Raw genomic sequence first — 14,436 nt, forward strand, 5'->3', positions numbered from 1 at the left:
TCAGGGGCGTGTGGGAGCTGCGGGATGACTGCAGGGCGGTAATGGGAGAGGTCCCTTTGCCTCTACGGTCGGGGCGCGATGCAGGCTTAGAAAATGCTCGTTTACTCGTCATCCACCGTGTGTTCGGTGTTGGGGAAGTGTTAACTCGGAGGCCTTAACTCATCCCGTTCTTTGTACAAACCGATGCATTTAGTGTCTTGGTGACAGTGTTGATGATGCTTGCAGGAGCGTAGTTACGGGAGAACCTTTAACAAGATGTATTTTATTTGCAGTCGTGCTGACTTGTTTCGTTTGGGGGGAACAGGGTTACAGTTCTAGCTGAAGAAACAAACCGATCTACATGTGCTTCACTATCCATTGGAAGAATGACAGATGACAAAGATGTGCTTCGAGATGTGTGGTTTGGACGAATACCAACTTGTTTCACTCTGTATCAGGATGAGATAACTGAAAGGGAAGCTGAACCCTACTATGTGAGTATAACGAAGGTAGTCACAGATAGTCCAATGCCATAGTTACGTTTGTTTCCTTCATTCCCATCATGCGTGCTACTACACGTTGTGGAAGAAAACCCCCAGCTTGTTTCTTCTTATTCCTGGTACGTTCTGAAAGTAGACCGTATGACCGCTGTGTGTGATTCGCCTCTCTTCACAGCAGGTTCAAAACTTTAAGCTTGTTTCACCAGTGAGATAAAATTATCACAGATAATTAAGATCTTAAAAAAAATTATGAAAAAGTCAACAAGTAATTAGCTAAAAGGAGGCGGCTTTACATGTGCTCATGGTGAGTTTGTATGTTCTTGGATAATGACCAGAAGAAGGGAGAGAACTTGTATGTTACCTTGCTGCAGAAATAACTTCAGTCAGAGCTTTGTGCAATCTTAAACACTAAGATCAGTTATGTGCATAACACAAACTCATAATGAACACTGGCTCATGGACTTTTCTGCTCATGGACTTTTTCTGCTCGTTTTCTTTTCTTTAAATGCTAGCAGCCATGAGAGATCTAGCTCGGATGTAGGACAAGCACCTATAATGTCTTAACAGTACAGTGCCTGAACTGGATTGCTAGATGATAAAAATGAGGGTAAGATGGATATGTTTGAGTTGTAAACTGGAAGGGCCTTCTATAATCGTGTGGTATTTATTTATAGTGTGCTCGGCAGTTTTCATCCTTTCAGCACCTAATAGGCATTTGATTGATAGAGAATGTTATCTGATTCAGTGAAACTTAAATTTGAAATGTGACAAGCATGTGGGAGGAAAATCTTGTACTATGAGTTTTCACGTGATTCTGAAATCCTTAAATCTTGTCATATCCCATTCTACTCTTTTTGAAAATACGACTGGGTAGAAATTTTTTTCTTCTGTGTTTAATAGCATCTTCATGTCATCAGTTTCTGATTTACATGTGTGTTCAGTGGGTTTTTGAAACCTAATAGAACATTAATGCTTTTTGTTTGGTAATGATAGTGCTTATCTTTCTATGGTTTAGTTTCACCACTGGTAAAACAGAAGCATTTTTACTTCATGCAGTTGACCTATTGCCAAATGCATTTGAGCTATCTAGAAGTCTCAGACTTTAAGTTCTATATATATTTTTTGATATAAATATGATTTAAAATATATATGTATATATTGTATAAATGTTACATGAAAGGTATGAGTTTAAGTATAAAGACGTGCAGTCTTGATCTGTTTAACATCAGATGTTGATGTTAACATCTTAACGTAAGATCAGCATGGAAACCCCGAAACCATGTTATCTTTGTGGTGTGGGCAATTTTCTAAGTCAAGGAGATAGTTTTAAGCTGGTAGAGTTTCTTTTATTTACTCCACTTAAAGCGTGCACAAAAATTCTCAAAGCTTAATTCTCTATTTCTGCAAAATGTGGTTATTCACAGATCACAGTTCTAAAATTCTAGCTTCTTCCTTTTTCAGGTCATGTTGGAGCTGATAATATAGCCTTGCTTCTTGAAGGGACCAAGGATTTATAATAGTAAAAGGTAGAAGAGCAATCAAGGTTTTAACTCATGGTTTAGTTCTCATGATTTCAGACTGCATCTACGTTAATGTTTTTGTTCAGATCTGGAGTGCATTTTTGAAGCAAGTCTTCATCCTTTCCACTTAACTGTGCCCAGGTTTGCATCACCTAGCAGTCTTACAGCCCACAAGCTGACTCATTTTCACGTGAAGCTGAAGCAGAAAATGTGCTTCAGCTGCTAATGGGCATTTAGCATATGGGATCAAACTGGAGCTAAATTGAAGTAAAAAACATCAAACCTCCCAAAACTGCAGTAAAAAAAAAGTATATGTAGTGAACATTCCCAGCACTTGACACCAGCTGTTCAGCTTTACACATCTCCTCTTGCCACATCTCAGTACTTTTTAATATAGCTTTTTAATAGTATATATAATATATTTTAATAGTGCTTTTTAATAGTGCTTTTTAATAGTACTTTTTAATATAGTTATATACCTCTGTATTCCAGACTGCCTTCCATAAATGGGAAGGCTGCATGGGAAGGAAATACTGGCATCATTATGTTAAGAGGGGAAAAAAGCTTCTGCTCTGAGGAACTTGCTTTATGAAGATGGAGGAAGACATAGACCTGGAGGGTGAGGGGTTAGAAAAACAACCCGGAATCTGTGTGATGGATTTCAGTTTGTGAGTGGTGTGGCAGGAGACCCTTGTCTGTTAGATGTATTAGCACCGCACAGGAGTGATGCATGCGTGTATCGCAGTATGGCACTGCATGGGGCTAGCAGAGCTAATTTAAAATGAGCTTGTCTATCTTTTGGAAAGAGTAGTGACATCAAGACTAAGCAGCTCAGATGAAACACCGTCCTATTTCTTCCTGTAGTCAAGCCAGGTAGGTTTCTGCAGAGTTACACTGGAAACAGATACATCAGTTTCCTTGGAGCGTTTCCTACAAATGCTTGTGTTTGGAGTGGAAGCGTAATTAGGAATAGCTAGGTTGAACTACCTTTGTTGCTGAACTATCTGATTTTTCCCTAGTCCTAAAATTGTTACGATTTTTATTTTTAAATGGTGTACTGTCTGTCTCTTGGTGCAAACAACAGTTAGAAATAAAATGTGTACAGGAAGCAGAGTACTCATTGGCTGGGACCTGTCAGGTGCAAAGAACAAAATTACAGCAGAAGGCAGCCTTAGAATGATACTCTGCCCATGGGACTAGCCTTTACTGGGCCACTCTTTAAGCTTCCTCAGTGTCAAAAGGGTTGTTGTATTAAGATGTCTGTAACAGTGAGCAACATGAAGCCATTCCGTGTTAGGATGCTTTGTTTCTTCATCCTGGATGCATTGGTGATCAGACCAGTCCAGTTCCTGTTAAATCTAGAATTTTTCTGTTTTATAATCTGTTTTGCATGTAAAATGGTGTTTTGCTCTGCAATAAAACCTGTGGAGATAGCTGCAGAGGTACTCTTTTTACACAAAGATATATTGCAAGCATTTACTTAGGCCTTAGGAGTTCCTTGCATTTCATTTGACCTCTACAGAAAGCGTTCCTGGTTATTATGATTAAATACTGTAGCAATATACAATATGCAAAAGGAAGGTGGTGTTTGTGCAATTTTGGGGATGGCATGTTCTAGCCTACTAGGATTTATTCTGCCTGGTAATGTATTTGGAGATTTATTTTTGTTTTCTTAATTTAGTGAGGAGAACCACTAATCTTATTTGTTCCCCCCCTCTCCCCCCCCAGTTTTGTATAGCTATTTTGGTTTAAACTGAGCCTGTATGAATTGTGTGCATGTTTTTTCACAATTTCTTTCAAAGCTAGGGCTAGAAATTGTATCAAAAGCAGCTGATTATTGTTGTGTCTCGTTTTAAATCAAGAACTAGTACCTGTTTATTTTAAAAGGATTAAATAATTACTTTGAATTTGGCCATTGACTTAAGAATTGAGATGTGAATATGAATTTTAGGCTTTTTTCATGTTCTCAAATGGTATTTTTTTTAATTGTTAGTACTGAGCAATTTGTTTATCTTGTCTTTGTTACTCTTGCAATGGTCAGTCTGATCCCAACAGGTCATGAACATCTACTTGGCTTTATACCATATACTCTGACTACTCTGAGGGAGTTTATGCCAGCTTTTTGTTTTTATACCGAGTGGGAGAAAACTTATACAACTGGTTGCTGGAGGGAAAGGCACGCAGCCTCACTTAACATTGCAGGAATCCTTACTCGGCCTTGACACTTAAAAGCAATTCATCCACTGACTGCTTTAGACTTCTCTTGAATCTTCTTACAGATCCGTCCTTTCTAGGGGACAAGACAGATGTGGCTCCTTCTGAGCTACAAAACTCAACTGCAAGTGGGGTTTTTCATTCAGGTTTCTTTGTTAGGCAGCACAGCGAGCGGCAAGCATTATGCTAGTCTGCCATTGACCAGTGGGCAGCATGGCAGAGTCAGTTGCCAGACAACTTGAATCAAAACTGGGATTCTCTTCTGTTTAATTCCTTATGTGTTATATCATGCACTTTCCTGTTAGTTATTTTCTCTCATACACTATTTAAACTGGTAACTATTGAATCTATGCTAAATATGCACTCAGTCTGTTCATTAAAAACTTTGATACTACCTTGTCTGCATGTTTGCCCATGCAGTACTGTAGGTCGTTTAATTTATGATGGGCATTCTGTCTCTTAGCATGTTACGTAGAGATTTATCAGTCCTACATTCAGGTTGCAGTTGTTACATTACTTGAATTGCTGGATGTGTTTGATTTTCATAGCATTGTTCTAACCTTTAGCACAAAGTCTGCTGATAAAAGGTTGTTCGTCCAAAAAAAAAAAAAAAAGAAAAAAGGCAATTGAGTGAATCTGACCTAGTGGAATGAGTTTAGCTTGGATTAGTATGTCTTTTCATATGATCGTGTGTTTTTTTCTTAATTAGGTTTTACAGCCCTAAACCAAGGATTACTCTTACCGCCGAATCATGACCTTTCATTCCCGGCATCTAGAAGTATTGCTGTAGGGTAACCAAAGGCTGAAAGGGTATAGCCTCATTGGCCTGCACGGGCTGGTTTAGGAGTCAGTAGCAAAAGAGTTTGTGGGAGGGGTGGCATTCTGGTGAACATGGCTTTGCCTAAAAGGAAGGCTCCTGGCCACGTGGCTGAAGTGTTGGAGAAGCTTGTGAGTGTTTAATAGTCTAGAAGGTGACCTGCTGTGTAGAATTCCGCTTTTCATATAGAGGCCTCTATAAAACAATTAACGTGATTCTGCAGTCAGAGAGATTGACTAAAGCCCAGCATATAGTTAAATACATTAAGTGTTTTTTTCTAAATATTTTTTAGCACCTTTCCTCTGGAAGTACTCAGTGATAGCATTTAAAAATCACAGGATTTTTGGAGTAAAAATGTTTTGTGTCAACTGGTGTCTTTCACTGAGTGTAGACAACTGGTGGAGAAGGGATATTAAAAGAGGTAACAAAATGAAAATGTCTTTAAACTATGCTTTTAAAGGTCTCACTTAACAGATTTAGCATACTTGTAAATTTCTAGGATAATTAAAGCTAGAAAAGAGATAGAATTGGATCCTTTCATGTCTCCCATGGAAAGGGAAGACCAAAAAAAGGGTTCAGTAGGTGCTGCAAATGCTCGGCATGTCAAAAACAGGCAGTCCCTCTGATTAACTGTTGGGTTTTGTACTCCCAAAGAGGCCCATTGGAAGTGCTGGCCACATTCTGTTAAATTCAGTTAAATGCTGTTTGGTTATAGTCTGATCTCTAATTGTGTTGAAATAGAAACTGCGTTGTTCTTCCACACTACAAACTGAAGTAAAATATTTTACAGAGGAAGTTAGTTATGCAGTTTAAAGGGTTATGTCAAAGACTGTTGCAATCAATAATGCTTTAATGTATTTATCAATTCCTGCATGGCTGTGCCACATGCAGCATGCTGAAAATTGGCTTTTGTAGCAGTCCAGATGGGTTTCATATCAGAATATACCAGCATTAATTTAACTGTAAATATCACACAGAAATAATACGGAATTATTACCAAAAATATTTGGGTTTGGTTGGAATAGCCTGGACTATATTGTCTCAAGAACAATCAGTGTAGATATGTGGAATTAGGTTAATAAAGGGTAAGATTATATTGTCATTCAAGTCATTGGGGTACCAAATAATTCTCACTTGAGTGTGTACGTGACTTCATTGAATTTATTGAGATTGTTCACCTTTTAAAACTGAATGCTGTGTTTAATTACCTTGCTGAATTAGACTACTATGAAAGAAGGTAGAAACAATGTCATGATGGTGATAAGAGCAACAGATGGAAAGAGAAAACCATATAGTATATAACAGATCAAGCGTTAACCGACTTGATGACTATGATAGTGGTGAGTCTTGATCTTTTGTAGTTCTATATAATCCTGAAATTTAGTTGTTTCACAGATGTATGCAGATTAGTAACCTAATGCAGCATTATCTAAAAGACAAATCCATTCTCTTTCATAAGAACTTACTCTTGATTTACTCTCCCTACTTTTTCTTTGTGAATCTGATATTTATAAATAAATTCTAGTAGTATGGCCAAAATATTATCTAATTTATATATCAAAGTGTGGTCTAATTGTTGGACAGATTCTGGAAGAATGTTGCAGCAGAGATCAAGTTTTCTGTCAGGCAAACTATATCCTTACATAGTTTGGGATGTCTGTACCATAGACATTCACTTAAGGCCTAGCATTATCCGTATATTTTAAAGAAACTACTTTAAGAAACAATAACAGTTATGAGGAACACTGGAAAATGAATGTTTCTCTTTCTCTAAATATGCAAAATATTATTTATTTCTATTTATTCCTTAGACTCATCTATTTTATTAATAATTAGGAAATGAAAATAACTTTACAGGATGAATACGATTCATTTAAAATGTCTGCTCCAAAGCTAAATGTTATTTTGCAGGGAGGTTAATCTTTTCTCATTGGGATACTGAAAGCTTATGGACTGATTCATCTTAAGTAAATGTGCTATACAGTCATCAGTCACTACACTGATTGATGCATTCTACCTAATCACTCTTACTAGGCACGAGACTTTAAAAAAAAAAAAAGGTGGAGGGGTTTGCAAATAAAAATAACACAACATTCTGTTTTGGATAGTGCATAACATTACACTTGAGGGAAAAAAAGATAGTATGCCAGAAAGTTATAAGAAGGTGTCTTGTTTCAGCTGATAAAATATTGACAGTTTTCTTTCTGATTTTAGTAGCTGGGCAAAGGTTAAGTAGTGGAAGAATCATAGTAGCCTTGACTAACATGTTGAATTGGCAAACCTAGTGCAAAGAAAATGGAAATTGCCAGCTATTGGAAATAAAAACGCACTTGGAAACCAAACCCTTAAGCAGATAGGTTTCATTCATTTTTATTTTTTTTTTAATTTTGTAGGAATTTCCATTTTGAAATAATAGCTGATACACAGTTGCTCATTATATTCAATGAGAAGTTAGAACATGTTCCTATCTCTTCATATGAAAAAGGTTAAAAACTTCATTCTTTGGCCTGCTTAAATACAGAAAAGCAGAAATTAAATTCCACTCTTCTCCCTCCCACCACATCGAAAGAATCAAGAACTCTTTTTTTTACTTTTTTTTTGTGTGTTAATGTTTTGGATACTGCTATTCTGCATCTTCTGAGTACATAATTTTATAGCCTTTCATTGACCATTAACAAGTAAATTGTCTAAAAGACATCTTACCTTAAAGGGGGGAAAAAAGAATGTTGACTGAATTTTGGTTACGAAAATACATAGTTGTTAGAGATTTTTATTAATTTAGTAAATTTTATGTATAATTAAAGCTTCTATATTTTTTTTCTTTCAGTTGCTTTTGCCAAGGATAAGCTACTTGACACTGGTAACAGATAAAGTGAAGAAACACTTTCAGAAAGTTATGAGACAAGAGGAAGTTAGTGAAATATGGTTTGAATATGAAGGTACACCACTGAAATGGTGAGTCTATTTAACTTTGTACCTTTACTCAACTTATCATGTAAAGAGTTATCAAGTTCAGCACGGTATTGGTACTTTTCCTAAACTAATCACTCCATTGGGTTTCAAAGATGGCAAAAGAGGAGAAGGGTAAGAAAAGCATGTTGTTTGGGGAAAAACAGAAGAAGGTTTAATGTTGAACATATTTTTGATTATTCTTTGTACTTACTATATGTATAAGGCAGAGATTGTGCTGCACCTATTGTTTTTGTTCTAGTTGTTACTGTAACACAAAACACCTGTGTTCTTGGCTTTACTGTTTCTTGCAGCAGAATCACCAAATAAATCTTTCTTTAGCTTATTCTACCTTCTTAAAAGACACCTAATAACACAGATAGGAAGTATTGTTTCTGGAGTCTGAATGCAAATAGGATATATGCCTTAAGATAATAAAACATGTGCGTAACCTTCACTTTTCACTGGTGTGATTATGTGCTTGCACTGTAAAACAGATAATCTAATACTGATGCATAGGCTTTTGTTGAATTCAATTAGTTCAGCTTATTGAACTAATTGCTGTTGATTCTATTTTTGTTCTGTTATGGTCTATTAAAAGTATCTTCCTTTTTTTTCTTTTTTCTGAGAGGTTGGGGAATCAGACTGACATTGTTTCATTTACTTAGTTTTCATAAATACTGTTCATCAGATTTTGTTTCTTTCTATTTCTGCCATAGAGTTTTAAAGAAAACATTTTGACAGCTGCAATGTTTGTTAGCTCAGTATAGATAGCATCAGCTCTCCAGAAAGTATTTTGTATTTTTAATGCTGAAGAGATTTTATATCTCTTTATTTCCTGTATCATAATAGGAAAGAAAGCTACCAGTGACTGTTTTAGCTTCTTGAGCCTGGATTGTCTTGTGATTAGCAAGCATCACATCATTGAGTCCCTTTAGACTTGGTGATGCAGGAGATTTCTTCTAGTCTTTTGTTTCTTTGAGACCAACCTAGCGTAAACCTTGAAAATATGTAAATAGAAAACCATAAAAACTAGCTTTTTTCACTTTTTCAAAACTGTCTGGCAAAACCAGCTTTAGACATCCATTTAAATTATCTGGAATTTTAACAATAATTGGTTTCTTGGTGTGCCATAGTGACCTTGAGTCATGGATACCATCTAAATAAACAGGAAGGTACCAAGTTTGTCCTAGTGTGTTCATAATCTTAGGTAGATAATGAGAGGAAACTCTTAAGTTTTCACTGAAGTTGTAACAAGAAAGGAAAGAGGCTTTTTACTTGAACCAAAAATAGATCTGTATTTTTCTGTAAGTTTTCAAATACCATGATGTTTAAACTAGAACTAAAATAAAAAAAAAAAAAATTATAGAATATAGGTATAGAGTAAAAATAGAACTCTAAAATTAAGTGAAGAGTTAGTAAACTCATTGAACATTGAAATGAAAATGAACAGTGTAATTATGATCTGCTAATTAAGGCTCTGATCTTTCAGAAAATCTAAGCATATTCTGCCAGGAACAGCTCCACTGATGTCAGCAGAATTGCTTTTCTAAGGAAAATGCTGTCTGCAAACCATTATTGTAGGAGAATGGTAATCCCCTATGTAGCTGAAGCTTGTTCCAGGGAAGACCCAAATACCAGACCTGAGAATTAGATTGAATTAGTAGCTGTAGAGAAAGGATAGTGAGCATTAATGCTTAATCTTTTTAAGTATAATTTCTGCATTCGGAATCAAATAGAACTTGCTAATAATATTGCTTATTCTAATTATTTACTTTGCACCGTGAGGTCATATTGCTTACAGTCTGTGCAGTTTCATACCTGGTTGGGATGCAGTGTATCTCTCTTCAGCTGCAGCTCTTCTGTTTTCCGTTGAGATTTTGGAGGAAGTCTGAAACATAGTTTTAACTTCATAGTCTGCAGCACTCAGGCCAGGCTCCTGGAGGAGGATGAAGCTCTCCTGGTCTGGAGTTACAGGGGCCTGGGAGCTCCCTCTGAGGTTGCTGGGGCAGGGGAAGATGGTCTCCTTGCCAGCAGGTGGTGTGTGCTGGGGGAGGGTCTGTGTCACCAAGTTAAGGAGCTGCAGGAAGAGGTCATCAGACTGTGCAGCATCAGAGACTACAAAAGGAAATGGATCAAATCTTCTCAGAGACTCTGCAGCTACAGGATCCTAAACCTACAACTACATTGAAGGAGGTGCAGGCAGAGTCTGTGATTATTGGATAGGAAGATAGTGTCCTAAGATATGGAAGGGCTGGAAGCTTGTGACTTCTGGCAATAGGAGGAAGGCTCCTTCTCCACCTGCATTTCTGTAACTACGGGATAGGTTCAGTGCTCTAGCTGCAGGTGAGGGACTGAAAGCTCTGTCCAATGATGCATCTGAGGTGGCTGAGCCTGAACTGTGCAGGGGCACCAGGAGGAAGTGGCGAGTGAAGTCAAAGGTCTGTATTCTGCTTACTCTCCTTTATCAATCTCTCCAGGATCTTGAACTCTGCCATTTCATGGTCACTACAGCCAAAGCTGCCAGTGATTATCACATCCAGAACTATTTTGTCTTGTTAGTAAGTAGCAGATTGAACTGTGGGTCAGCTCTGGTCCATCCAATGCCGGTATCAAGAAATCTTGACTACTTGTGTCCCATCATGTTGCTTTTCCAGCAGATGTCCAAGATTAACATCACACAGGGTCTGTGATGCAGAAACTTCTTGAGTTGTTTAAAGACTTTATTCTACTTCCTCACCTGGATTGCGTGACCTGTAACAAACTCACCATGATGTTGCCCTTACTAGTCTCTCCTCTGATCCTGAACCACAAGATCTCAACCAACCTCTTGTCTGTCCCATTAAGTTTCATACACCTAAGCTGCTCCCTCACATGGAAGACAACCCTCTTCCCTCATCTTGCCCTGCCTGTCTTTCCTGAGCAGCTTGCATCCATCTATCTATAACAGCATTCCAGTTGTGCAAGCTGTCTCACGATATCTCAGGTAGCCCAACACTGTCACAGTTATGTCACTGCATGTGGAGCTCTAGTTTCTCCTGCTTGTTTCCTAAGCTGTGTACATTTATGTACATACACTTGTGGTACACTCTCTTCTCCTCTCTTTTATCATTTTGAGATCTCCCTTGTAGCTGTCACCTTTCACCACTTGCTTTCCACCCATGTCCATTAATTTCTACTTGTCTGTGGGTAGTTATTCACACCCCTGTTGTTTATGGCCTAAATCTCTCCTCACCAGGCTGGCCAACCTGAAGGCAAAGATACTTTTGCCCTGCTTAGGTGGATTCCATCTCTCCCTAGCAGTCCTTTATCCCCAAAGAGTGTCCTTTGGCTGTAAAAGCCAAGTCCTTGTCACACCAGCTGCACAACCAGTTACTGGCCTGCAGTTATTGACCAGCATTCAAGCCTCTCTGAGCCTTTCTCCTTCAGTGGTGAAATTGTGGAGATGCCAGCTTGCCCCTGGAGCTGTATAGTGACTCTTGATACGCTCAAGAGTTCCCTTGCAGCACTTACAATTTGTTCCCATGTGGCTGAACAGCAAGGGCTAATAATCGAAGCACAGGACAAACCTTGCCAGTCTGTCTGCAACTTCTTAACAAGCAGCAATCCTCCACAGGTAGCAAGTGAGATTGGCAGATGGGGGAGGGCTCTCTGCCCTGTAGGAGGGAGTTTCCTACTGCTTTGACTGCTTCTTCTTGGTGTGGATATGCTGTTCAGGCAGCTCTGATGCTTCCTCAGAAATTCCAGCCCCTTGTCTGCCACTGAGGCACTGGCTGCAGATGGAGGAGCCTGCCTTCTCTTGCCAGAGGTCACAAGACTCCAGTCTTCCCCATCCTGTGAGTCTCCATTTACCACTCCAATGACTGCAGACCCTCTTTCTGTGCAGCTGGGAGCTCAGGCTTTCATCTCTGCAAGGTCGCTGTGAGGATGCCATCAATCTCTTTTTATCTTCCCTGACACTGTGCAGCCCACTGACCTCCTGCAGCTCCTTAACTTGGTGACATAGCTCCTCCACTAACGCGCACCTCCTCTAGACAAGGACATGTCCTCTGCTCGCCCCAGCCCTTAGGAGAGGTCCCAAGCTCTCCTGGCAGCTTGAGACCTGGAGAGCTGCATCCTCTCTCAGGAGCTCTGCCGGAGTGAAGGCCTCTGATGTGCCAGGGGTGGTTTCTTCAGCAGATGCTAGGGGATGACACCCTATAGCTTGTTACCTTCCTATATGAGCACTTGCACATGGCCTTCAGCAGAGTTTCTGTCCCCTTTCTGTGGATTGTGCTCTAGCCCTGGTAGTTGCATAGGTGTCTCTCTAGTACCAACTGGGTGGATGCTTGACCCTTCCTAATCAGGAGTCAGTGGAAAACAAAAGGTCAAAGCACCATTTGATCAGGCATAGCTGACATACTGTTTGAAAATGCTAGTGTTTGCTTAAATGATCTAAGAAAAATTTATTTCTTACTGAATACTAAATGAAAAGGTGAGGCTGTTTTCCAATGCGGCCAAAATTTCCCTCAATGAGACATTTGTTCATAGAAATACCTAAACACCAGATTTTGGCCACTTGATACACTTAAGTACCCCAGACAGTTCTGGAGCATTTTTTTTGTCCTGGATTTATCAGTTCATGTGACATGTCTTACTGAATTACCACAGTAAATTATTCTGGTCTGAAAACAACCTACCAAATCATGCTGTCACTTTCTGTCCTGGGTTCAGAAAGAAATTGTTAGAAAAGTAGTAATTAATTTTCCTTACTGTCCATCTGTCGCTTCCGAAAGGATTTTAAGTACTTAATGTGGTGTTTTCCAGGACTTTTCTCACACTCTGAAACCACCTTCTGTATAGTAACAAAAGCAGTAATAAACTGACAATGGCTGGAAGTCAAGGTGTTGTTACACTTCTGTAGATTGAAGACTTTCCAGAACCAATCATTATTCTAGCAACTTGTAAAAAAAGATTTGTGGTCTCTTAGACATTTTCTCTTTGATTTTTTTTCCCCCCCATTATTTCCTTTGAGAAAGTTCTGCACATTCTGCCTGTCCTTGGCTCCCACTGTAGTTAAGACCAGTTTGATTTCAACAATCCAATAATATTTTTTCAAAATTATACCTTTCTGGGCTGGACGTTTCCCTTAGCTGTTATTCTGTTTGTTTTCTCTTTTTCTGGGGGGGGGCAAATCTTTAACTGGCTCTCTTGGGGTTTTGAAATTTTTTTTGTTGTTTTTGTTGTCCTGGTTACTGTAGGTTTTAGAGACCATTTGTGTATTTCTTTAATTGCAATGCCTATTTTTCAAATAGAAGTTCAGAAACACTATTGCAATAGTACCATTGGAAGCAAGACCTTTAATGAGGGAATACTGGCTCATAGCACAAGGTAGATACTGTGTATCTGCTTAAGAATGGAGTGAGGAAATGTTGGGTGTTTTTTATTCCATGTACAGATTGGCAAGTCCTCTTTTCTTCTCAACTTCTCTCTTTGTGCCTCCTCTAATTCTCTATCCTGGTTAAGAAACCAGGTTTAATTATGGGGGAAATATAAAGAATAGCTTTGGTATTGTTATATGGAGTGCTATTGTTTCCAGACCCTTAAAAAATGCTTGTAACTATATCTCAAAAATAAGTGAAACACAGCATTATGTACAGGCATTACTTAAGGCTTCTATCGGCTTCAGATTAAATGCCACTGTGTGAGAACTGGAATTTGAAGCAGGACATATCTTGTATCTCGGGAATGCTTCACTCCTCTTGTGAACTTTACTCTTAATGGAAAACTGCGCTTCTGAATAGAAAACCATTTCTCTCATGGTCTATTGTCTTCATTAATCTCACGTGTTCTGCTGTGGAACGAAATGAATTTAGGGCTGGCCTCTTTCAAACGAAAAACCATCTATCAACTGTGCGAAGCACAAGGATTTTACTGAAGAAAGCTTGAGTACACGAGCTTCATTTTGTAATCTAAACTGTGTAGAAAATACAGAGGTAGGCCAAGAACTGATGCTTTTTTTTTTTTGGTTGCTATCTATTTTGTTGTTCAAATTGAAAGTAACTTAAAGTCATTGTTTGTGTTCATCTAATTATCAAAGGAAATCTGATTTTTGTTACTTAGCTCACCTGGAAAACTACTCTTTCGTAGAACTCTTACTGAATCCCTGTTGAAGTACTTAAGACGTGATTGGCAATTAGTAGTAAAAACTTGAGCATTAACAGTGAATTGGAATAAATCTGGATATGCATTTTCTATATTCTTTATTCTCTTTGTCAGGAAAACACAGTTCTAGATACTTTCTTGATATTTCCCTCTATTCTTTCTTTTAAGAAGTTACAAATGCAGTAGGTAAGTTCAAGTGTTGTACTACTGTTTTGGTTTGGTTTTTATTTTGCTGTTGCGGTGACTTTGTCTTAGCTTTGGGGTTAGCTCACCCGTAGAGGGTGCTAAAGCACTGTTGTGTGAGAGTTCAGCA

At 38.4% G+C, this 14,436-nt stretch overlaps 1 protein-coding gene across 3 annotated transcripts in view; it reads left to right on the forward strand.

The window, feature by feature from the left end:
• Positions 1-299: 299 nt before the first annotated feature.
• The window catches only part of ATG5 (autophagy related 5), an 86,656-nt gene continuing 72,519 nt past the window's right edge, over positions 300-14,436 (forward strand). For 2 of the 3 annotated variants that reach the window (XM_009327922.1, XM_009327925.1), the window contains exons 1-2: positions 312-473; positions 7,858-7,985. In XM_009327922.1, coding sequence (XP_009326197.1) covers positions 366-473; positions 7,858-7,985 — 236 coding nt within the window. In that variant the 5' untranslated portion in view covers positions 312-365. Of the gene's footprint in view, positions 474-7,857; positions 7,986-14,436 lie in introns of all 3 variants that reach the window. The other variant, XM_009327924.1, reaches the window with a different exon arrangement.

The sequence above is a fragment of the Pygoscelis adeliae genome, unplaced genomic scaffold, assembly GCF_000699105.1.
Source record: "Pygoscelis adeliae isolate BGI_AS28 unplaced genomic scaffold, ASM69910v1 Scaffold76, whole genome shotgun sequence".
Classification (NCBI taxonomy): domain Eukaryota; kingdom Metazoa; phylum Chordata; class Aves; order Sphenisciformes; family Spheniscidae; genus Pygoscelis; species Pygoscelis adeliae.